We start from the raw sequence: 25,257 nt of genomic DNA on the forward strand, positions 1-25,257 counted from the left end.
TGTTTAATTTTCTACCCCACTACCATTGTAAGTCACTAACGTCTAATAAAAATGACAGAAATTGTTAAATTAAATTTGTGACACTGACAAAACCAACAATGATCTTAGTTTCTTTAATATTTTCTCTTGATTTTAGGCAGCACTACAACAACATTCAAATAATATTAAAGCAACGTACACACTTTCCTAACACATATATAAAACAAAATTGATTGTAACACCCTCCTGGAAACTTAAAGTCAAATGGGGAAAAAAAAAGAATATCTCAGATGTTAAATGTGAATCTTTTAATTGAAATTACCATGAAATGCACAAGCTCGGTACATAAACAGACATACACTTAGACCTGTGCATTTTTCAAGGGTATACTGTCTCTTCTCCAAATTTCCACCACATGAAATATCTTCCCTAATGTATTAGGTTTTTTTCCTACATTCATACCAAACGTATGAAATCTCCAAAGTGCCTGAATTATACAACACAATTTTATGTTGTAGACATAAGGAAGTCTGACCACATGAGTCCAACACCCATTTGTAGGGGATACCCAACGCTTCAAAAAAAATAAAATTCCCCTTCTACAAGTACACTTTTTTCCTTCCCACTCCAAGCCTTAATAATGACAGGTCAGACAGCGTTGATGTCGTGGCTGACCCAAGATAGCTGCCTATCATTCTACCGCCTGTCCCAAAGTACTGCTTCTCCTCTCTATGCTCTGGCCACACAAACAGCATTCCAAAATAGATTTGAAAAGCTAGTCTTGGCAGAGAAATTGCCTGCCTTTAAACTAGAGCCGTTATTCTGGTTACACTTTAAAGCTTCCAAATTTCACTCCAGTCACACAATCGTGCCTTGGCCAAGTGTCCCTTTGGGCAATTTTTACTTGTTAAACAGCACCGAGGCATATGTGTGCATTTTCAGAAAGGGTCATTGCCTATAAACAAGCCCTTCTCTTAGCTATTGACATTCATACCTCAGCTTGTGTCAGGTTTTACAAGAGACACCATCTTGAGAGGAAACAACCACCCACAACAAGCACCAAGTAAGCAACACGCGTAAAGGCGGCGTTTCACAGCTTAGTTTGTTTGGTTTTTTGTTTGATCCTTTAAAAAAAAAAAAAAAAATTCCAGTGAACGCCGTCCGTTTAGTCATTTTTATGCTTATTTGTTTCAAGGTGCAAAGTTTTTCCAAATTCTTACACCTGCAATTTGGGCACTGTAAACAGTATCTTTCAAGATAACTTATTACTAAAAATTTGTCCTTTTGTCTTCATACCTACATAGCACATATTAAGTCATTGCTCTGGAGTATGTGTAAAACATTAATTTTCCTTCCCCAGAGCTCCCAACATGCCCTAAACGTCTTTCTCCTGCATATAGCTCTATACAAGCAACTTAAAAAATAAAAACTGCTGTCGTAAATGAATTAAAAATACTTAAACTGGCCTTTGCAGGTGGTATTTCAGCTTTTCTTTTCTATAAGAAAAGATGTAGGTAAAGTTAAAGAAAGTGCACTATTAAAAAAATAAGTAAAGTAACAGTGGTTGGTACAGGTACTGCATGATGAGAGTATTCGGCAGCTATGGTGGGGGCAAAGATCCTTACAATGGAATGATGCAAAATTTTCTTTCTGCTTCAGTGACATTTAAACCAATTTTAAAGCACAATTCCTTAATGACATCCACAGTGGATTGTGTATGGGGAGAGAACTGTGTGTCCTGCCCCCACGGATCCCCACTGTAAAATGCAAACTGAACGTATGGTCATATAGATGGATAGTGTATCTAATACAAGAGAAACGGACGGTCGAGAGCTTCTGAAAACGAGCGGTGGCTACGCTGTGGTTTTCTTTTTCAGACGTCCTCGGCATCTTCCTTCTTGTCTTTCTTTCCTTCCCCCTCCCCCTCCCCCGTTTCGCTGCCGTCTCTCCTTCGCTTGCGATTGCGAGCGCTGGCCTTGGCCGCTGGCAGCGACTCCATCCCCAGAACCTTGTGGATCTGCCGGAACGCCAGCAACCGCAGAGCGTGCTGATGGGAAAACAATAATAATGAATAAATAAAAAAACGAAAAATTCCAATGACGAGAGTCTGACACCATAAGCAAAATCTGCGAGGTGGATCAATAAGGTCTATTTAGACATTGTTTGATCAAGTTGTGTGACACATGGAAGAAAACAGAATGAGTCAGCCATTAAGAAGACAATGATTTTACCTGTGCACTTGCGGTTACATCTTCCCTGGCCTGATTGGTCATGCGTTCAAGAGCATCTATTTGGTCTTTTTCGCAGGGATCGAGCAGCCCGGGGCCATCTGTGTGGACAGCATTGACAGCTAACTACCAGCGCAAGACTCAAACACCATTCACAGCTGCAGAAATTCAGGAACGGCTTGAGGTCACCCCACCCTCCTCCATGGCAGCATGAGACGATGGCGAAACGCCAACACAAAATGTTGCGACGTTTTATTTACAGTAATTTGTTTTTCTCCACAGGCCTCCGCGTCAGTTGACAGTACGGAACAACAGAAATGGGGAAGCGGCTGCTCGAGCCGATAATTAAATAGGTCACAAAAGTGAGGAATGGTAGAGAGCACTTTAACCACTAGTGTTATTAGCCTGACAAACACAGCGGGAGGCCTACGTTTGGAGCCAGCGGCGTGACAGAAGCAGAAATAAGGCCATAAATGTTCACCCCTCTCCTGCCCAGCCTGCAGGGGGCAGTCAGGTACTCACCCGGCAGCAAGATGCCCGTGGCAATGCACTCCAGAACCCGGCGCATGGCCTCCCCGGGGCTGAGTGGGCCAGACGCGCTGCTGATGGCCTTCTCCACCAACAGCTCCATGGCCTGGCATGAGGGGGGCACCACAATGCCATCTCAATGCTGTTAGTCTTTGACTTAGCAAAGCTTAGCTTAAACAATCAAACAGGTTATAGTGGTAATCTAACTACACGTATATGAATAATTATACAATTATCAATTATAATACATACATATACAGATCGATGAGGATTCATTTGCTTTATTTATTTAGATGTGGTGTTCACATTTTTAGTGATTATTAAAAAGTTATTAGAATGTATTAGTTATTAAAAAGAGGACTTTGACAATAAATGAATGGAAAGACAACAACTTCTCAAAATGTACTTCCTTCTGCAAATTATACTTTCAATCACATTTAGACACCACAAATCATGTAGAAATCATTAGCAGGTTTACAGGGGGGCGATTGTGCATTTCATTGGTTAGAGTGAAAACAAACAGTGATAATCATTTCCAAGACATAATCAGCGCACTGAGAATGCTGCTCAAAGAACAAAGGACCCCCTGTTCTTTGATCGGAGTTCCTGTTTATGCACCTGTTCAGCCTTATTCTAAATGTAACATGAAACCAAGAATCATTTTAACCTCTACTTCCTGTTTTCAATTTAAGAGAACAGGAAGACAGGAAATCTCTCTCACCCATCCGGGCATCTTTCCCCAGGTCGGCACTCTCTGGCACAGGTCCCGTAATACCCTGATGATGATCACACAAGACTGCAGACCATTTGCACGAGCCTGAAATCACAAGGGATAGCGCTAAAGATGCATACTTTGTTATTTTCTGTAACGCCACTAGCCACAGAGAGAATTAGAATGTCTTTTTTCGGCTAATGAAATCTCAGTTGGCATTGTCTCAAGCTCTAGAATGGCAAGCCATCATGTCTGCCAACCATGTTTGTGTAAACCGGTCTCAAACATTTTATAAACATTATTTTCAGTCAAATCAACGAGGAAATGGAAAAATCATAGAAAGTGATTAGTGTTCTCCACTTGCTTACTTCCTCAGACATTTTACCAAGCCTTACCTTCCAAACAGTAAAACCACTGCTGAAGAGAATGTCTACTGTATCTTGCCAAAGCTTGTGACAAGCATCAGTCATTTCACACTTGTGGTAATTTAGTTTCAAGAACTGTTCCCCTTACTAAAGCATTTGGTTCACTTTAGCAAGCTGGCTAGCAAGCCTTTATGAAGTGGCAGTGAGCACATAAGTAGCGTAGGATCTACATTTCCAGAGGACATCGCTGTATTCTCAAATAAATAACCAGCCAAAATAAAATGGTGATTGAATGCATCACACGTTTGTTTTTTTATCTGAGATAATGATATTAGCTACTATATGATGCTGTTTCAATAGCCAACGCGTTATTGCAAGCGAGTGTGTCATCTAGTCACGCGTCATCGTAGCAAGCTTTTTTCACCACCGAATTCTTATGGACAAGCCTCATGTTACGTATTTCATCCAGTCAATTTAGTTTCATCTAACGTTACACTTGATTCACTCATTAGCTCCGCTAGATAAAGTCTTACTCTTTGAGATCATGTAGTAGGAATAAAATAAGAAAATATAACTCATTTACTGAGAATAGATACTAAGAAATAATAATAACAAATTAATAACAACAACAACAATAAAATAATATTCATAAAAATACATGTTTGAAACTGGAAAACTGATTTTTTTTTTAATTTTTTATAGATGGCTGGAAAAGAAAAGAGTAAAAGCAACGTGTGGAGTTATTTTGAATTCACACCACTTGAAGATGGTGTTAATATATATATTTAATTTAATATCATCTTTTACATTTTTTTATCTATCAAAAAGGTCTTTGTGTGTTTATTTTTATTTATTTGTTTGCTTATAAGTTAAATGTTCTCAAATATAGAAACTTTGATAAAATATAAGTTTTGAAAATGTTGCACTTTTTGACAAAATATCGGTCAAAACATCGGTAATCGCTGGGCTAGGACTCTCCAAAATCGGGATCGGCATCGGACCCAAAAATCTGGCATCGGTCGGGCTCTAATCAATACCCTTGGAAAAGGGAGCACTCTGCGTTCTCTGTATTCTTTTATTTCATCTTGAACATTGATGACCTCTCACCTGGAACCACTTAGCGTGCCGAAGGGCGGCCAGGGACTCCAGGCACTTCTTCCTGTCCAGTACGTCCAGAGGATCCGTCTCCACCTCGGGAGTCCCTAGAAGACAAAGAAGTCCATCCCATTTCACACAGCCCATTTTCCCCAGTACCATTCAACTGCTGTCTACACTGAGCCCTCACAGTTCCCCTGTGCCCAGGCCTCCTCAGAGACTGAAAAGGTCTTTCAGCCCTGCAGCTTCTTGTCCCCATCCTCATGTTTCTGCTAGGATGTGTTCATGAAGGAATGGTGCACCATTTCTTTCAGCCCCAATGAAACTTAAACTGTCCGAGTCAAGGAATTTAATCCTGTCCTCTTCTTTTTTTGTACCTCCATTTTTCTTTTGACCAAAGATAGCACATCGAGACCTCAAGAAGCTGCTGACAAACACCACTACAGCCAATGTACTCAGATCAGAAAAGAAATAGCTTGTCAGTTCCCAGAAGTCTCCATATATTTCTCAAGGAAAAAAAGGCTGTTTTAATAGTAGTCCAACTTAAGAACCAACTCTCTATTATAAGAGCTAGACTGTAAGGCAGAAGCGATGTCTGGCTAATTTAAGTAAATGCACAGATAAATGCAGGTATATAGTCACAGGCTTTGTTTCACAATAGAAATATCACAGGTGCTCCATAAAACAGGCGGGTCCAATCTCATCCAAAAAGGGTTGGTGTTGGTGTAGGTTTTTGCTTCAGCACAGCACTAAGACACCTGATTGTACTTATCAAGATTTTGACTGAAGCCCATGCTAAGTTAATTAGTTGAATCAGGTGTCGTAGTGCTGGGATAAAACAAAAACCACAACAGCCCTTTTCGGATAAGATTGGACACACCTGCCTAAAACCTTCCACTGCAAATGAAATTTTACGCGTTCCTGAAACGCTATTTAAAACTGATGTCAATAAAGTCTGGTTCCTAAAAACCAAGACAATGGTAATAAAGGACATTTTATTTCATAAGCACATCAAAAACATTTTTTTAAATGCTAAATACATGTCTGGACATCTTCCGGGACGATGAGCAAAACTTTACAGTAAAACAATTTCAGAGATTTTCACCAAAACACTTCTCAAGTAGAAAATGTACAGGAGACATCGACCTCATAAAAGCAGTCATAGAATAATTATAGAATAACACCAATGCAATTTTAGGGAAGAGAGATTACGAGTTGGATCTAAGACCACCAGATGCACATTCTCTAGGCTCACATAATTCTTTCCATAACACACTGTTCACAACATTCCACATATGGGAGAAAGGTCAGAGATCCCTGCATCAAATTGAAATTGAGGGGTGGATTGCACAGAATGACAGACACGTTTACAAGTGACACCAATTAGTTAATATTGATTGGGGGTTGGGCTGGGGGGGTATCAGGTTGGAAAGGTGTCGACTGTGTCGGGGCGTTTCCCGTGAGCTGAATCTGACCCGGAGAGGCGCACGGGTGTGGCGGGCAGAAGGCCAGGCTTCTCTAACCTTTCTCGGCCGGTTTCTCCCCCGCCTTCGTGTCCGTCTCCGCGGCGGGGTCCTCCCTCATCAGGGGCGAGGTGAGGGAGACGGTCACCTGCATTTTGGGCTCCTTGCTGGAAAAAATGACGATGTTGGCTTCCTCAGGGTGAGCCTGCACCTCATACTGATCTTCAGAAAACGTCTGCCGGTTAAAAGGACACTCGGTATTACTCACTACAGAGGAGAGGACAAGGGTGGGGTTGGAGGGCTATGGGACACTAGTGTTGGGAAATAATAATGACTATTCAATATTTTGGTTTTGAATCATGGTCTGGTTGTACATTGTTAATTGCATATGGGTGACCGTGAATTCCGTTCTCTCTTTTACAAAAAGCAGTTCTACATAGCACAGCCTGGAAGTATATTTATAGAGGAATTGTCAAAGGCCACAGAATTACAAATGACCAATTTGGGGTTTGCAATATTTTCTCTCAGGAAACGAACAGATGGGAGGGGAGGCAGGGGGGAAATGAAATGGAATAACAGCCCCACTCTCGCTCTGTAGGAACTAGGTGTCATAACCAGGCAGGGGTACTAAAGATCAGTTAACATTGGTACTGAAGATCAGTTAACATGGGTACTGAAGATCAGTTATCATTGGTACTAACGATCAGTTGACATTGGTACTAACGATCAGTTGACATTGGTACTAACGATCAGTTGACATGAGTACTAAAGATCAGTTAACATGGGTATTGAAGACCAGTTAACATTGGTACAAACGATCAGTTAAAACAGGTAGTAAAGATCAGTAAGCATGGGTACTAAAGATCAGCTCTCCAGGTGAATGAAAAGATGGATTAAACCAGTCAGATCACCCAATAAAGGGAAAAAAAAACAGGAACTGTGCCAGGCAGCAACTTTTATCCATTCATTTATTTTGTATTCCCTCCCGTATTGTAAGAAAACATGTTCATTACAGAACAAAGATAGCTACAGATTTGACACCGCTAGGAGAGCATACAGGTGATGAAAACGAACACTGTGGGACACTCATCCGACCAACTACTTTATTTAAACGATTCCTAAAATGGCAAAAATTGAAATGAGGGATCCTGTTTTTAACAGCAGAACTACAGGCCAACTGTGCTCTGGAGGCCGGTTTACCCACAGACAAGGCTATCGCACGCCTCACACAAGGTACAATAGCACTTTGTGTGGCTGAAACAGGAGCACATATAAAGACAGCTTTGGCAAAACAGCTTTACAGTGGCAGCATATCTTTAAACTGCAGACAAAACCACTTTTGTGAGCTATGCATAAAGTGCAGTTTGCATACAGACGTATGCAGACTGTGATAGGGTGGGCGTGGTTTTGCGTTGGCTGCAGAGAGAGAGAGTGGGCGGGGCGGCTCCCGGAACTCTGCGCCACAGCTGTTGGGGATTATTAATCAGCACTGATGGTTAATTGTTTGATTAATGAACAATTTGCTGATTACCTCGACAGTGAGCCTGGACGCTTAAAAAGCCGGTCTACACAGACGGAACGGGCTGACTGGAGACGGTTGAAGGGCTGACGGACGGTCAGCCGGGAAATTGTGTGTTTGTCTAAAAAAGTGTAACAAAAAGCAGCGTGACAGCAGTAAAAATAAAAGACGCATTTGCGTCCAAAAATAAACTCTCGTCTCTCTCATCTCTGACACGAGCGGTGGCACGCAGTTTGCTACACAGACATTACTGTTTGTATGGCTTGCATCTCAGAAATACAGTTGCAACTGTCACAATAAAAGGCTAAATTAATTTTCGAATTTTCTTTTTTTTTTTTGCATGGCATGAACGACTTTCAGTTTGTTGAAGTGTTAATCAAGGACCAGTGTTGGAAAACTGAATTCATGAGTGTTGAATGTGAAAAACGTTTCATTCACATGCACAAAGTGTGCAGTTTACCAGACTGAGAACTGCTAGGTTTGGCCAGGGAATATGATTAGCAGAATGTCACACAGCCACCGGCACACATCTATAGTCCCGGCCTGATAAATGTGGCATATGCTGCATGGAAGACTGAACTTTACTGCCAGGTGCTAAGAGATGACAGGCAGGCTTCATTCATTCTGTTAAGTCTGCAGACACTATGCCTGATATACAATATGTTGTTGAATTAGATTAGTCTTTGAATTAAATTATGTTGTGAGCAGCTTTTTTTTTTTTTTTTAGCCCCACATTAGGGGCTGCTTGGGTGTGTTTAGATCCGACACATGAGAGATGACAATGAGTGAATACTGTGAAAAGCCACTGTGGGGGGAGAAAAATTCTGGTAGCCATTTTGGGTATGTCCTTGGATATTAAGGTGTTAAATTTAAGCGTTATTCTATTGCAGAAGACACATCATCACATTTGGCATAATGCATGAAGTGTTTTAAGAGAAAAGGACGGTTATAAACCATACACCTTATAAATTTAGCTGAGACTGAGGGTAATGAATACTAGAAAACCAGGTTTATCACATAGTGGTTTTCAGTGGATGAGCAGACATTAGGGCATAAATGTCTGCCACATTGAAATCACACACCAAACATCTTTTCCAAATGGACTTCACCAATACCACGCACAAAAACAGGTGAGCAAGATCCCGTGTCTGGATAATCTAAACGGCAAGAGCTGTCAATCATCGAGTGCATAAACATAGGCTACGTTGGTGGGTGGGACAACTTGACTGAATTTGGTCAAATTTGTGGCATCAAATTGTCTAACATGGCAGTGAAAGAAGAAGTAAACTGATTGAAGCAATGGTGATTGCAACTGCAGTGCATCAAACTGATTAAACTGCTAGTGAATACAAAAATATTAAAGCAATCAAATACAATGATGAAATGATTTTTAAATCATTGTATCACCAAGGGATTGTTTCATTTGATAGCATTTTGGCACTTCAATATATAGTTTAACAGCATTTTATTTGGTGCAACATTTCATTTGATTGCATTTGACAGAACATTTAATTTGATTACAATTTAATCCATTCCGCACGCATTTAGTAACTTTTGTTGCTTCCACTCATAGAGTTCTGCGTAACAAGTTTAGGAACAGTTAGCATAAAGCTTTTATATGGATGCCACGTTCAAAGAAATGGTGCCGTCGACCTTGCTGTTGTGTCGACAACCTCCCTCCATTCATTTTGTGATTTGAGCACATTTAAAATTTGCCCATTCTGTATTTCTGTAAATTATTTTCATTGGGTAAAAGGTATGCATGTACACAGCTCAGAGCTGATTTTAATGCCCTTCTCTCTTCAGTTCATAAGCGCATACAATTGTGTATACAATGGCCAAATGTTCTTGTCCTTTATTAATTTCCCTCCAAAAAGAACATGAATGTGTCATGCAGTCCCCCACATTCCCACCACATTTTACCAAAACTGGGTATGGCTATGAGACAGACTGGAGGCACAGACACAGAAAGGCAGTAACACCAAAGAATTTTCTTTTTCTTTTTTTTAAAAGAAAAATTAAAAAAACACAAATATGCTGTTGCTACCTTCGGCTTGTAAGTCCAACAAAAATACAATGAAAACCACATTAGCTCACAAAGACATTAATGCTTTGGCTAAACATGAATAAGAACTCAAGAATAATGGTGTGCTTTCTGATTAATAACAAGTTATTTTAAGTTTTGTTTTCCCTCCAAAAAACCTGAATTGCCTAACACATTGCAACTCATAGTACATCTGTTTTTATATTGTTCGTCAGGGAACTTAAGTGACACCTTTAGAATTTCCCACAAAAACTCCCTAGTCTCCTTCTATAACTTCAAGGATTGCGGTGTAGAGACCAGCAATACTACACAGGCACGAGAAAATGTATGAAGGTAGTTCACTTTGGAATGACTGTTTTCTCGTTTTTTGGCATTGCTCACATCAGAAAAGATTTGCAAAGTCTTCAGCATAAAGACATGAAATAAAGATGCTGGTGGTATAGGGATGCCTTTCCCAAAATAAACTGTGTCTAACAACACTGAACCATGATCAGTCCTTGTTACTGTACTTACAAAATTAATAGTTAACATTTAAACAATATTCAAGGTTTCAAAAATAAAATAAAATTAGCAGAAGAGGCAATTGAAGCCCTCAATAGAAATTAATCAGCCAACAGCAACAGATTCATCTGCCACGTGCGGGCTTTAATGCTTTAGACGGAAGTCTGAATGAAAAGCAGACCCTACTTGATTTTGTGAACCACCAGTATAAAGCTTTAATACGCACTACACATCACACTATTTTCTGATGTGTGCACATTTTCCCACGTTGGATATTTAGGGGATAATTAAATACCTCCACGATGCAAACAAAATATCTTTCAAACAAGGAATAAATATGCACACGTTTTGCCTCCTCCATGTAGTTCTCTCTAGAAATCAAATCATAGCTCACTTCTTTATTCTTTCAGTTTTAGTGTACGCTTTCAACTGGCCCAGTTTTTTCAATGCGACGAATAGTTGAAATGCACTGATGCAAGTTCATGACGACTTGCAGTTTTACAATGGCAGATATAAGGGCAATTGTAGCCCTGTGGTTTTCAAAAAAAAAAAAAAAAACTTCAGGTAACTCCAGATGAGCTTGCAAGGCAATGGTATGCCTACACAACCTGAAATAACATTTTAAAAACATTTTAAAGAGTGAAGTCCTGAGCCTCACACTGATCCAGCTGGACTTTGAGCCCTTGTGTGTAGTAAACACGTTATGAAGCTGCAGAACGTCAGCAAGCATCTCAAGCACGTGAGGTCAGCAGTGCTGCCACAGCTTCTATAAAAAACCTTTGTGGTTGAAAAATGTCACTGCAAAAGTAAAACTGAAAAACATTCCATTTCCATAAAGTATAATAGAATCAGTATTGTTTTCACTTTTTGCAATATTACAAATTAGGACACACACTTTGAGAAATACATATTTATATACACTGCAACAGTCATGGTTTTTCATGAGTTACAACCTTGACAATATATCTCTGTCTGAAAACTGAGCTAAAAACATATTTTAGGCATAAGCTTTGTTCACTTATCATAACTGGTTTAATATTGTTAATGCAGTGATATTATTATTCTTATATTCAGCTTCACCATTTATGTTACTATTAGTAAAGTGGAAGTTTTTTAAATTACTGCAACATCCTCATTTTACGGTCATCCCAACACATAAATGAGAAGCTCTGAATTTCGTAATGCGTTTCCAGGAAAGGAAGTGACGAATTAGTTTTTTAGAATAACAACTTAAGGGCTGCTGACGTCTCATGAGTGCTTAAATTTCTACATGTAGCAGTGCTATTCTGATGCTTCCTCAGACCACGTTTTGAGCAGGATGTGGTCATAATTTACCACGATGTATACCAAATCCATAATACAGGGCTTCCAGCCTCCGTTTATCAAACACAAAGACAGATTATATTCAAATAATATGATATTTGGTTTCAGACTGGTACTGTACTGGTTTACTGCGGTAATTGCAAGTTTTCCTTTATTTTTTAAGTCCACTACATTCACCCAGCTAAATGTGCGGAGAAGACATCTTCCGTTTTTACAAACTCGCTGTACTTGTGAAGACAGATCTGAAAAAAAAGGCCAAACTTGTCGACCCTCAAAACCACCTGCTGCAAACACGTGGGGAATCAAAAGGACACTTCCCCATTTGTTAAAAAAAGATCATAAAAATGATAAGAAAAAAAAAAAAGGTGTGAGGAGAGTTGGCAGATCTTACCGCGAGCTCGCGGGGGAGCTGCTCTGCGATGGCGCTGAGGAGGGAGGCGGTGGGCTTCTTGGCGGCCAGCAGAATGAGCTGCACGGTGGTGTCCCCGTGCAGGAGCAGGCCCTTGGCCAGGATCCCCACCCGCATCACCCCCTTCAGCATCCGGGGCTGGGGGTCCGCAGCGCTGCGCCCAGGAGACAGGAATAGGGTTGGGTTAGGGTTGGGTTGTCACAGTTTAAACACGGGTCTGAAGTTTAACCGTGTTCGCAAGGCTAATTTCTCCACCAACATCGAAAAAGAAAGTTTCATATTGTGATAATGTTTCGTCTTACTTCTGTAAAACACATAGTAAAAGACACGTATGTAATGTTCCATATAAACAAAGCTATTATTATTATTATTGTTATTACTTTGTATGCCTAGCAATACAGACCAACTTACACAGCTTACATTTTTACCAGTTATCCATCTATACAGCAGGGTATTTGCTGAAGTAATTTAGGTTCATCTCCCAGCTTAGGCATATAACAGCGCATTTCTTGCGACACCGTAGCCCGTAAGACTACGAGAGGACAGGCTGGCAGATGTTCCCTCGGGGGGAGGGGGGCCTTACGCGCTGTCCTGGGGGGCCTCGTCGGCCCTGGGGCCCTCCTTCTCCAGCAGGCTGTCGGAGACCAGCTTGAGGGCACGCTCCGAGTGCGACACGATCCTCTGCACCGCCTGCAGCTCCTCCTCCACCGGGTAGATCTTGGAGTGCTTGGCCATGATGTGGCGGTCGTCGGGGGAGTCCGGGCGGCGCGCAGGCTTGGGGGAGAAGAGCCGAATGAAAACCAGGCCCCTCTCAAGAGCCAAGCGGCACCGAGGCGGGGGCGCCGAGCTGGGGGGCCACGTCAGAAGCCAAAGGGGCCAGAGAAATACACAGGTCTGTGCCAGGCTGCTGATTTTAAGGGCCTCTATGCGAATGCTCTACTGGATTCTCTAACTGCAGGGAAGTAAGCTGTTGCATGGGACCCAGTCATATGGTCATGTGCAATACCAGGATACTACATGACTGTATGCAGAGTGCTCTTCTGGATTCTCGAATTGTAGGAAAACAAGCTGTCGCATGGGGGTCATGTGCAATACCAGGATACTACATGACTGTATGCAGAGTGCTCTTATGGATTCTCTAACTACACGGACTTGAAGGGCTCTGTAGGACTGTTTACAGAAGTGTGCCCCTTATCTGACCAGCAATCCACAGACCCACAATACTGGCGGAAAGCAGTCTCTTCCATCTATATATAACTGAAAGCATGGAGGAAAGGTTAAAACTCTATTTTGGAGTCAGATAATTGAGATATCATTAAATGAATTCCGTTCCAGGAGCACTGAATAAGACTACGTTCGCCACTCAGATACTTCCGTCGATCAGTGCGTAAAATTAGGGTATTAAAGTATCTGTATATGAAGATAGACTGCTCCTCTGGATTCATTAACTGTAATGGAACAAGATGGCTCCCTGTCATGATTATGTGCGGAACCAGGGGAGGACACGTACCAGGAGGGGGGGTACAGGCATTCCGGGCCGACTCATCAGGGGAGGGGGGCCCATCCTGCGTCGCTGTTCCCCCCAGTACAGCTGCTCTTCCTCTACCCTCCTCCAGTACATGTCTTCCTCATAGCGCCTGTCACAGGGTAAGAAAACCTACTCAGCTTTCATCTCTGACTGGCTCAGCTGGTTGAGGATGGAAAAATGCAGACACTGAGTCATGGATATATATTAGAGCAGGATTTCACAATATTTTTAACACCCACTGAAGGTTACTTTAGCATTTTATAGTAATAGAACACCTTTTTTCAACACACACAAAAACACACATGCGCGCACACACACACATATGCACGCACAGGCACACAAACACACACACACACACACACACACAGAAGGCTGGAGGGAGAAGCCATGTGAATCCCTTTGGAAGACCCTACACTATGACACACTGGGGATTCCCCAGCTCTGACATCATCCCCATGAGCCAGCTCTGCCCATCTGGCCTCATGAACATGCGCCGGCCCGGCCCCTCTGACCTCATCTCCATGTGCCAGCGCTGCTCGTCATCGCGCTGCCTCTTCAGCACGGCTTTCTGCTTCTGTTTCCTCAGCTTGCCCTCCTGCAGTTTCCGCGCACGGTTGCTAGGCTTGATCTCCACCGGTAGCTCTGGGTTCACCTTTTTCTGCGCAGGGGGAAAAAAAACGCAACGTTTCACTTCCCTCTCCCAAAAACCACACGTGTCTTTTCGTGACAATTCAGGAAAAACCCAAACTTATTGTTCCACAGCCAAAACGAACAGCAGAAGAACTCAGCCATTTGTACATGACACACAACTCAAGGTCAGCTAAGGGTATTAGGAGGCATTCTCGTCGATGGCATTCAAAGATCTTGCGAACCTTTGATAGATCAAACAGATACAGACCAGCAAAAATCTCAGCATACACAACATTTTAATGTATTTCACGGACAGGTAAGGGCATATTTAAATTGGTTCTCAGAGGCTGACATCATCAAAGTAACTGTTAATGTCAGCTATGCCCGAGTCACAGCCGTGATCTTGAGTGTCCAGGGGTGAGTGCAGTGTTCCTGTTCTCATTAGCTACTATATGGATGCCTTCAGGCGTTATTCACTGTAGTTTAGTATAAATAAAGCCATTTTTTCCTGATTACCCTGCTAGGTTTGTTTCTTTTGAGTAGTACTGCACTGTTATAACTCAAAACACAGTTTGTTAATGTCTACACCTCACTCTTCCAGAAATGTTTACTTAATATTTCGGTTTCTACCTCTCCATTAATATTTCACGGCTGCTGGCCACAGAGATGTCATAAAAATAAAAATACGTTGTTGCATAATGATGAGATTTTTTTGTAGCCGTTTACCTTCATGGAAACCTCAAAACCACCCTTATGTTGAGAGATGACAGTATGAGCAATATAAACACCTTAATCGGACCAATCTTGCCACCTACTGGTAAAACTGAAAAACAGCCTTCAATTACACACAAAATGCAATCCCTTTTTTGGTTGCAACTCAGAAGCAGACCAAGAATGCCATGCTACAACCCCACACTGATTTACTGACTGGCTAAATGCAATCTACCATCTATGCTGCATGCAAACTTAAAGTTACAAAGTCAAAAGCCTCAAACTGTGTTGAGCTTTTCCGTTCTGAACAAAAAAGGCAAACATAACAGCAAATTTAATCATTTGTGAAGCCCCCCCCCCACCTTGTACTGCAGCCTGTGCCTCCGCCCCTTCAGGTGCATGTCTTTAGCGTTGGGGTCGTTAAAGCTGCATTCGCACAGCTTACAGTGGAAGCGGATCACCTTGCCGTCTTCATTACGGACCTGAAGAGACCACGGAAAATTAGCATTAATGCTTTACGCAGAAGCAGCACATCTACATTCATATAATAATAAATGAATACAGTACTCAAAGGCAGCATATACATTTATATAACAGTAAATTAATATATGACTCAGAAGCAGCACATTTATGTTTACTTAAAAGTAAATAAAAGTTAGAAAAAAGTAACCAAGGGTTGTTATGAGACGCCAGCTATATTATATAAAAAGATAAATATAATGTGTTCTTAGACCATGAAACACAACATAAAGGTGCCATTTCCTCTGTGAGAGGAGAGCCGGGCCCCACCTCCTCTACGTAGTCGTGCCCGACGGGCTGCACGTCTCCCTGGCCCCCCGGTCCGTCGCCGTAGTCTTCGTCGCTCTGTGGGTCCGGCTTGGCCACGGCCGGCTTCGCCTCCTCCACCTTGGCCACCGGAGGAGCGGCGGGTTTGTTTGCTGATGGAGAGAAAGGCCCACGCCAAAGGTCGCGGTAACCAATGGCGCGAATTACAGGATTCAAAAAGATGCCAAATGGTCAATTCTCTCTCAGCGAGTGGCATGTGACCTTACACACCAGAGAGGGTTTGAATTGTGTTCCGCTCGTGTTTTGTGTACGCCAAGACATACCGACAAAGGTTATTTTGGGTGCGGCGGCCTTCTTGACCGGCGTTGGAGCTTTGCTGGGGTTGGGCACCACCGGTTTCGTCGGTGCGGTGGCGGCGGCTGGCGTGACAGCGGGAGGGGCAGGTTTACCGGCAGTGGTTGTCGTGGCAACAGGGGCGGAGTTCACCAGAACTGGCTCTGTTGACGGAATGGGCTTGCCCAACTTGGTGTGGAGTTTTACAACCTGGGGAGGAGGGGGGGGGGGGCAAATATGAGCACTGGGCAAACACGAGGCTGACAAAGCAACACACAGTACAGTTACAGTTCAGTTACAGTACAGTTCACTGGGATAAGAATTCTCATTTGGTACAACGAATTTACAAAAAATACAGGCTTACTGGATAGAAAAAATAAATGTGTTTTGGCTTAACGGCATGTTGAAACACACTGGCTTTTCATGACTAATAAACCTGTACTTTTCCCCTCTTTTTTTCTTTGTGGCTAGAATTGTTATCCATGCACGTGTGTAGTTAAGCGAAGTGGACATGGAGCACGCCATTACACCCTTTCCAACAAACAAGGACTCTGTGGGCTGTAGTTCCAACTCAGATGAGGCAGACTTGTGGGTGCCATGGTAACGGTCGCTGCGGCGGCGCCTCACCTTCTGGTGCTTGGCCCCGCGGATGTGGGCGGCGTACGCGTCGGCGCCGGTGCAGGAGACGTCGCACAGCTCGCAGCGCAGCTGCGTCTGCACCCCCCGCAGCCCGTTGCTCGTCTGCGTGCCGGATTTGAGTGCCGCCTCCTTCTTCTTGTGCTTCTGGCCCTCCAGGTGCTCTCGGTACGTCTGCAGGGCGAAAGCGCGTTTGACGCCTCTCAAATCAAACCCGCCTAATGAAAAACCGCAGCTAGCTCCAGTGTTGAAGCTTGTGAATCAACTGTAACGGCATTTCCACATAGCACAAAACCCCTTCGAAATTTAACAAAAGAACTAAACCGGGGACAGCACTGAAAGCCAGGTTTTCTGTCTGGTCATCTCTCATACCACAAACTGATGTCATCTATATAGTTGCAAATTGTGCTCTCTTCTTTTTTCCCAGAGCAGAAACAGTACATTTATGTTTGGGCAAAGTTTTATCTTCCTTAATAACATTTGATTCTTATTTTTTTCTCCATATCACTGCTTTTTTAGACGTTTGATAATCACACGCTATGTTGACTGACGATAAACTATGTGGTGCTTCCAGCATCTGTGAGCTCTCCTGGGAGATTGTTTACTACGCAGATATAAGCCTTTTCTCACAGCACCCTACAGAGGCAAACGAGAAACACAGCTAGCCGCGGTAGCGATCCAGCAACAGTAGCACAACACCGACCGCCACCCTGTACGCCGTGGGTGAGCCAGCAGCGACGCTGCAGGGAGACGCACCTGCGGACCAGCACAGCTGATCTTGCAGATGTCGCAGTAGTGCAGCTGCGGCTGCTTGGGGGGGCCCTTGGGTTTGGGCATCTTGCTCTGGTGGAACATGGGCTTCTTGTAGGTGTTGACCGCAGGGGCGGTCACCATATTGCTGCCCGCGTTGCTCCAGGACGAGCTGGTCAGCTGCTTGGGGGGCTGCTGCACGGGAGGCTGGGGCTGCTGCGGGGGGGGCTGGGGCTGAGGGGGGGGCAGCTGGGCGGGCTGGTAGTAGGACGGGGTGGAGGTGTAGCCACTGGTGTCGTAGCTGGAGTAGCTGATACCTGCTGGGGGAAAAAAAAAAGTAAGAGCGCAGCGGGAGCCGGGGTAAAGCACAGCGCCGCAGACCTCTCGAACCGCCATACCGCGCGGTTCTGGAAATAAAACCGTAAACCGCCTCCGACTACCGGGAAAGGAGGGGCACGCCGGCTCACCCGAGTAGGAAGTGGCAGCGGTGGAGTTGTAGGAGGAGCTGGGCGCGTAAGAGGAGATGGGCGTAGGGGGCTGCTGGACACTGGTGGACACCGGGTAGATGTTGTAGCTGGTGGACACGGAGATGGCGGGCGCGATGGGCTTTAAGGCCGTGACCTGTCTCTGCGGGGGTGGCGGCGGCTGGCTGTACACCGTGCTGGCCTGACTGTAACCCGTCTTCGCGCCTGCAGGCAAGCACATGGCTTTTCAGAAGAAAGGGTAAAGGTCTGCTCTTTGTGGTTCAGATTCACTTTTCACACAGACATACACGTTCAAGTGGGGATTCATTTCCCTTCTGATGGTGAAACTATACAGCTGTATATTTAGCCTAATTTTTTTTTTTTTTTGCGGTGTTACAAAGTGCACTGGGGCACAAAAATACGCCCACAAACGCAGCAGCTGCTCTGAAGCCTGGCTAACATTACGGTGTTTGGCAGCGGCTTTTGAAAGCGATGTCTGGAATCTGCAGCGTGGGTGTAGCTAACGGGCGGAGCTGCTCACCTGTCTGGTAGTAGGTCTCTGTTGGCGTCCGCTGGGCAGGTGCTACGCTTGTCTGGTAGTACTGCTTGCTCTCATAGTTGGTGGCAGACGCTGCACGGCCATAACTGTAGTTGTCCTGCTGTTTTTGTGACAAAAAAGTGCGAACACATCATTTGCATTGACATTCATATTGGACAACTAAACTGTGCATAAGGAGAAGAGTAAGAATGGAGGGCGGGGTTCATACAAGAGATTGACAGTTCTAAGATTGACAGTATAAACAGGTTTTTTTCGTATGTTATCAGACAAACTAATCATTACTATAAGCACCACCACACTGAGGACACAAATTAACAGGCGACCTCAGAAATCACACAAATGAATACAGGGCATGGTACGAGAGTGTTAACGGCGCTCAAATAAAAGAAAAGCGAGTTGCATGGAACACTGCATCAAATAAGCGTGGATACGGTAAAAGTGACTGACCGTTTCACTGTATACCTGGTAGGTCTGAGGCGTGGTGGTGGGCTGTGGCGCGGGGTCCTGCTGCCGCGCCCCGTAGCCGTAGTCGGGCCCCGGGTGGGCCTGGTACCCGGGGTAGGGGGCCGATGCCACGGGCCGGGCCGCGGGGGCGGTGGCGGGAGCGTAGGAGGCGGTCACGGCATGGGCCACTCCGGGAGCCGGCTGCACGCTGTAGCTGGCCGTGGTCGGGTGCGAGTAGGCAGTAGCCGGCTGGGTGCTGCAAGAAACAAAAAAAAAAACAAGACAAATAAGAGACAATTAAGCTAAAAGGCTTAGGAAACAGGCCAAAGACTCACCACTGCAGGCACGTCGAAATTAATCTATTTAAAGCCAAGACGTACGTTGAAATGTGAAACATTTCAGCCGTCGCCCATTTTCGCCATTACCGATTTTGAATTAAGGCAAGGCTGCTTTCCTCAGAACTCCGTGCTTAGCATAAATCAGAGCTGACCCATTTTCTGCAGGTTGTTTAAATCAGCCAAAACATACCAAATAAAAGCTGAGCTTGCAACCTAGCCCAGGCCTCCAGAAACATTTTAAGACCCAATGCTCTCACGGAAGCTGGAAAACAAGGCCGTGCCAAGTAATTAAACGTGTAGCTTTTCTCTGCTAAAACGGATTAATTAAGGTGACAGCCCGTGCTCAGGAACACAACATTCGGTTCACAGGCCTTCTCATAAAATCTCATGATGCGAGATGAGGTCCTCAAAGGGAGCATGATCTAAAACACGCGTGTAAGCCCAACAGCACCACATTGCCAAACTAAGCCTTATGAGAATACGGAAGTTCACTTGCGTGATCAGGATGTCGGAGAACAGAGTTCAATCAGAATCTGTGAAACCGAAAAATTGCAGACCGCTCCCAATAAGCATGAGTACAGCCAGTTCAATACAGACATTCGAAACAAATAATATTTGAATGCACTGCTTACCACCATTTTACTTTTCAGTTACAGATGTCAAAATTAGCCATATCTGAAAGAGGTAGAGATTAAGGCTCCAAACTGACTTTGATTTGTTCAGTAGTCAACAATTTCCACAGGAACACATGTATACCTAAAATAGCAATATTTTTAAATATCCAAATTGTCAAGTTTTTCATACTGTTTGAAAACGGTTTATTCACTGATAATTTTAAATGTTAAAGCCTGTATTAAACATTTGGCTGTAGGCTATATTTATATTCATAAGATCCCATTCAAAAATGTTAAGTAATTTTACACTAAAATTATAACATATAGGCTCCAGCACCCCCCCTGATCCTACCCAGGATAAGTGGGCATTGGTTAATGGATGGATGGATGAATATGGCTGAAATAGTAGGCTATACTTTTACAACCCATGCAAACAGTGCAACAGTAACAATAAGCAACACAACTTGCACAGCACAGGATGCATCATGAATTAGTATAACAATTCCAGTAAACAAAATGTCAGTGTGCTGGTATAGGAAGTAAGTGGGAGTCAATCTTCGGAAGCATTGGTCCAAGGAAACACTGAATGGTGTATTGCAGCATTATCATGGGAACATTACATTATTATTTCTGGATGGATGAAATTTTCCTTTGGAATTTAGACTGGATTTAGCCTAATGCGTAACAGTTTAATGCATTAAAAATCACTGTCATTTTGAATTGCATGTTGGATCAGAGTATAATTGTTTTAAAAAAATTTGAAACCATTTGTGTAAACATCACAAGGACTGAACAAAGTAAACATTTGCAGATGAGCTCTTCTGAAGTAAAACCTTTTATTTTACAATTAGCTGCACTTAAGTAAAAAAATATATGTAAATACAAATGTGACATGGGGTTTTCACAAAAGGGTTATTGAAGTTTTTCTGGCTTAATCTTGAATTTTCCATTTTTAAACATCCTTTTGGGGAAAAGACATTATTTGAAGTGAACATTCTCAAATTTACAAAAAATAAAAACGCAAATGCAAAAAAACAAAATGCAAACAAAGTTTTTTCAGGCTTTCCTACATACTGCCACAGGACCACAATATAGGCCTAATGTGAACAAATATGCCTAAAGGCTAAAAAGTTCCCTTATCAAGGAAAGAGAAAACTCAGAGCACAAATATGCTCCCCACGGGCGTACTGTGGTTCCATAGCACGTCCTGCAGGCACATGCTCAACTGCTTTCACTCTCAACTCTAACATTTTGTGTAAATGTCAACTGAAATTTGACAGTGGGACAACGACAAGACATCTCTGCCTCCTCCAAAATCAATCGCGCCTTCCATCTTTTTTCCATCCGGAAAAACGTAATATCCAACATCACAGAACGTACACTGTTTCTACCAAACCCAGGGTTTTCAACAGTGGGGCCCCTGTGGGGTCCTTCAAAGTACTGTAGGGGGTCCCTGGCCAAACTTGATAAGCAATGCCTACATACAGATTTGGGATAATATTTCAAAATATAAAACACTTTTCAAAAATATAACCCTTTTTAACTTATGACGGGGTCCCCTGGGTGCCTTTGGGACTGGGTAGGGATCCCTGGTTCAGAAAATGCTGAAAACCCCCAACTGTCACTATCATTAGTGGTGTGGAAATGGCTTCTCGGACACGAAGCACAGCTGCACTACCCAGCCATTCTTTGTGCCAGCAATTTGCTCAATGTCCCCATTTGTGCTCGTCTCTGAAGCCCTCTTTCACTCCCTGCGCGGCAGAAGTCATGTGATGCAAACTAAAAAGGCTTCCTGGATAAGGATCTGTAAAATTTCCCAGATTCCAGCAGTTCCGCAGGTTTGCCTGAGGAAGACCGGAATATGGCGAATCAAGTTATGAACCTTTTCCAGCTTCGATATGAAGCCGTTTACTGAAGCCTACTACTAGACGAGAGAAATTCCACCCAGTCTGAACCTCGATTTGCAGAACAATCATAATAAGCAAAGATAAAGGCATGTGATTACTTTTTCAAGCTAAAAATATAATGCAAATAAGACAGCTAACATACAGCAGATTTTTTTAGTGAGGTGCATTAGCTGCTTGTCACTGAAAGTGAAAGAATACAGTGGCTTTTAAAATGGAATAGGAAGATGGCAAAGTAGTGTAAAAAAACATGAGACAGCCTTAAAATTGCATTTCATAATAGACTTTAAGAAAAGTCAGAGACAATAGAGCAAATTGCAGGGCAGGAGATATGCATGTGAAATCTAGCAGGATGGTCAAACCAGAATACCTAAACACTACCAAGGCATTCCATGTGAATTTGGACCTAAAACCCCCTAGACATCCAATATTTTCCTTATAGTTTCCACAAGGAAACTTCCAATGGAGGAAGGATATTTCAAGCATATGTGAGAATTTGGTTACAAATAGCCTACTTCTTGAGAAACCTGTAATCAAAGGATATTTTTGGCCCAACAGACGTCTCTTTGAAGACCTTTTTTTAACCATAGGCCTATATTTTACAGACAACAACATCTTGGTATCATTATAATCTTCATAAAAGGTTCTAAATTATGAAGGCAATGATACTGCTTATTTTTTGTACATAAACGTAATCCTTTAAAAAATAAGTATTCTGATTTCTTAAGTAACATTTTTGGGACATCTCACATTTTGTTATCTTGTTCTATAAACTATTGCATAAACAGATTAGTTCAGAATGGGATCACTGGTTTTGAGCTAAAGTCCGTTAAAAAAAGAAAATGGGAAAATATATTCTTCGGTTTGGGATGTCTTTTCTTAAATTTAATGCATACTTTGTTGCTTGCATTTCTGCACTCCCCACCTTAACAGAAAATAAACTACCTCAAAAACCACCACTTGGAGATCTCAGATTTTTCTGCATTTACACAATATTGTTTATAATACAGCCGATCAAAGGATGAGTAAAATAAAAAATTGTACTTTATGGATGTTTCTACAGCCTAATTATTACATCATAATTCAGAATATCATATGAGGTGTATGATACCCAGATGTAGCTGTGTCATCCATATGGCATTTCTTTTTAGAGAACTAAATGAACATTTGAGAAGTCAAGTGAATTTTATGTCACAAAGAATAGCCCTGCTATTAAAGCCCTGCCTTACCTTATTCAAATATATACACAACACTGTGTGAAACCACAACCAATTTGCATTTTTCAAGTTATAATCCCTATACTTTACTCCATCACTATAAAAGTACTAAGTGCTCATGAACTTTTTCAATTGGAATGCAAATGTGTTTGAAACACAAATAGGAGTCTCCAAATAAATTCCACAACAGCAAGAGCCTGCCTTCAGTTATACGAGCAATTTGCATCTTGGCAGCTCGGTAAAATCAGTTAGTTTGCCATTTAAGAGAACGTACCACTATCAAGGTACACAGTGGATAAAGATTCAGACTCTCAAAATACAAAATTCCACCACCTTGATCGTTTAAAAAAACAGGCTTGCATATTGTCATTCAAAACAACTTGATGTTTGCCGCAATCTACCGCGGGCTGCCAATACAAGTGACATGTTGCGATGACATGACCTCTGCACTGAAGCTTGTATTGTATTGACCCGCAAACTATTATCAATAAATCATAAATAGGTTAAACACGTGCAAAGAATGCAGGATATACTGAAATGCATCACTGAGACAGTTACCCAGTGGTAAATGCTAATCAACTTGAGTATGCCATTAGCATGGCCATGTTGCTCTTCAGCAGAGAGGAAGATCCCATCTATAATCTTTGCCTTTAGCCAAGTTTTAGATCTGTCACTGGCCAGTACGCCACATGACGTAATTGTCATGTTCGGGTGGGTTAACGTTACTACAGACAGCCTATCAACTGAAGATGGTAAACATTTCGTCCATTGGAGTTAACTTTGCTAGCTACCTAAATAATCGGTTTGTTCAAACCGTGCTGCTAGCTTTTTCCCCAAACGCTTGCCACCTCACTCAGACAATTTGCCAACTCCGGCAAACTGTTACCCAGTGTGTTATTCACACACCATGCACCCATCTTGCTAGTTATGAAAGAAGTCCACGTAGTCATCCTGAACAATTGCTACCGGTAGGTCAGTATCCACGCATTCTTTATTAACAGAGTACCAAAACAACGATGTTAACGTCTACCTAAGCATATAAAATAAAATAAGATGTTGACCCACAGCTGGATGCACCCCACCGCCATTTTACTGTTTCCAAGCGATAAAAGCTAAGCTAGCCGGTTGGCTAGCTAGATAACTGATTGGCTTGGTTTGGGCGACTATTAATTGGGTGACGCTTATTACTTTTGAAAACATACCTCAGCCACTGAAATATTTTACATTAAACCAGCTAGCTAACCAGCTTCCAGACCCCCCGGTTGCTGGGCTAGCTAGCTAACTGGATTTGATATGTCAAGTATGCAAGTAATACGCTGTTTTCCGTTCACGGCTTCTCAGAACAATGTAGAAAATGCGATTTGAAGTCTTGGAACAGCATAAGAACGACCTCCCTTACTGATCGTGGATGTATGCATGCTACTCCAATTTGTCATCAGTTTCAATACCTGTACTGCGGACCGGCACCATGCGTGAATCCATAATAATTGCTCGCCGCCATCTTGGCATCTTCAGGCAAGAGCGAGCTGGGTCCTCTTGCGGTCACGTGCCTGAGAAATAACCCGGTCGCGCGCTTGTTATATTTTTTAAGTTCTGGAGCGCTGAATGTGACAGCTTGGTCTTCTGAAAAGGAGGGCACGTTGTTAAATATTTAGTCATTTTTCTTACAGCGTTTTCCGCTATATTTATCACACGTTTTTGTGCAGATGGGATAAAATCGGACTTATCAAAGATATACTGTAACCAGCTTGGTTGATCAGGGTTGAGTTTCCACTTTGTTTCAAGCTGGCTAGTTCTCCGTTACAATACTACCCTGTGTTTTATAATAATTATTCATTTAAATGTCAACATGACAAAAACATATACATATCTAATCGAGTGGATGTAATTTAGATGACCTCTAGCAAAATAAACTTTAGTACTAAAACTGAAATACACCATATAACATTCTTATATAAGTTAATATAACATTTAATATTCATAATTTGCAGCAGAACACATAAATTTGCCAGCTTGTCTTTCTGTAGCATAAAGTAGAATGCTGATAGTATTAGTATAGAAAATTGCTGGTGCTAAGCCTACTCCAGAATCTGCAGTGTGGAGTGTAGGCGATGTACACTGCCACCCCGTGAATACTTGGAGCTTTGCAGCCCAAGCCCAGTGTATTAATAGAACGT

At 42.6% G+C, this 25,257-nt stretch overlaps 1 protein-coding gene across 12 annotated transcripts; it reads right to left on the minus strand.

Annotated features, from left to right (window-relative positions):
• Nucleotides 1-97: 97 nt before the first annotated feature.
• Nucleotides 98-24,636, minus strand: zfr2 (zinc finger RNA binding protein 2). Of its 12 annotated transcripts, none has more exons than XM_064331663.1 (19): nt 24,529-24,636; nt 19,026-19,263; nt 18,546-18,660; nt 18,008-18,229; nt 17,547-17,860; nt 16,782-16,964; nt 16,145-16,364; nt 15,825-15,973; nt 15,398-15,517; nt 14,207-14,352; nt 13,677-13,803; nt 12,750-12,940; nt 12,149-12,320; nt 6,431-6,605; nt 4,920-5,014; nt 3,457-3,552; nt 2,730-2,841; nt 2,211-2,308; nt 98-2,026 (listed from the first exon to the last, which is right to left on the minus strand). In XM_064331663.1, the coding sequence occupies exons 1-19, from the start codon at nt 24,579-24,581 to the stop codon at nt 1,853-1,855; spliced, it is 3,000 nt and encodes a 999-aa protein (XP_064187733.1). In that variant the 5' UTR covers nt 24,582-24,636; the 3' UTR covers nt 98-1,852. The 12 variants fall into 12 exon arrangements, 11 of the variants coding, with proteins under 11 accessions (XP_064187733.1, XP_064187728.1, XP_064187732.1 ...); XM_064331658.1 differs by having other exon boundaries at nt 18,008-18,247; XM_064331662.1 differs by having other exon boundaries at nt 18,546-18,663.
• Nucleotides 24,637-25,257: the final 621 nt, after the last annotated feature.

This window comes from Anguilla rostrata, chromosome 4 (genome assembly GCF_018555375.3).
Source record: "Anguilla rostrata isolate EN2019 chromosome 4, ASM1855537v3, whole genome shotgun sequence".
Lineage (NCBI taxonomy): Eukaryota > Metazoa > Chordata > Actinopteri > Anguilliformes > Anguillidae > Anguilla > Anguilla rostrata.

What these genes read in the sequence shown, in the direction of transcription:
- zfr2 (XM_064331652.1), bottom strand. Translation starts at nt 24,581, where the DNA reads ATGGCGGCGAGCAATTATTATGGATTCACGCATGGTGCCGGTCCGCAG. An exon ending in ACCAGGTATACAGTGAAACG is followed by an intron (nt 18,664 to 19,010) that starts GTCAGTCACTTT and finishes TCACAAAAACAG; the next exon opens with CAGGACAACTACAGTTATGG. An exon ending in CGCTGCCACTTCCTACTCGG is followed by an intron (nt 17,861 to 18,007) that starts GTGAGCCGGCGT and finishes TTTTTCCCCCAG; the next exon opens with CAGGTATCAGCTACTCCAGC.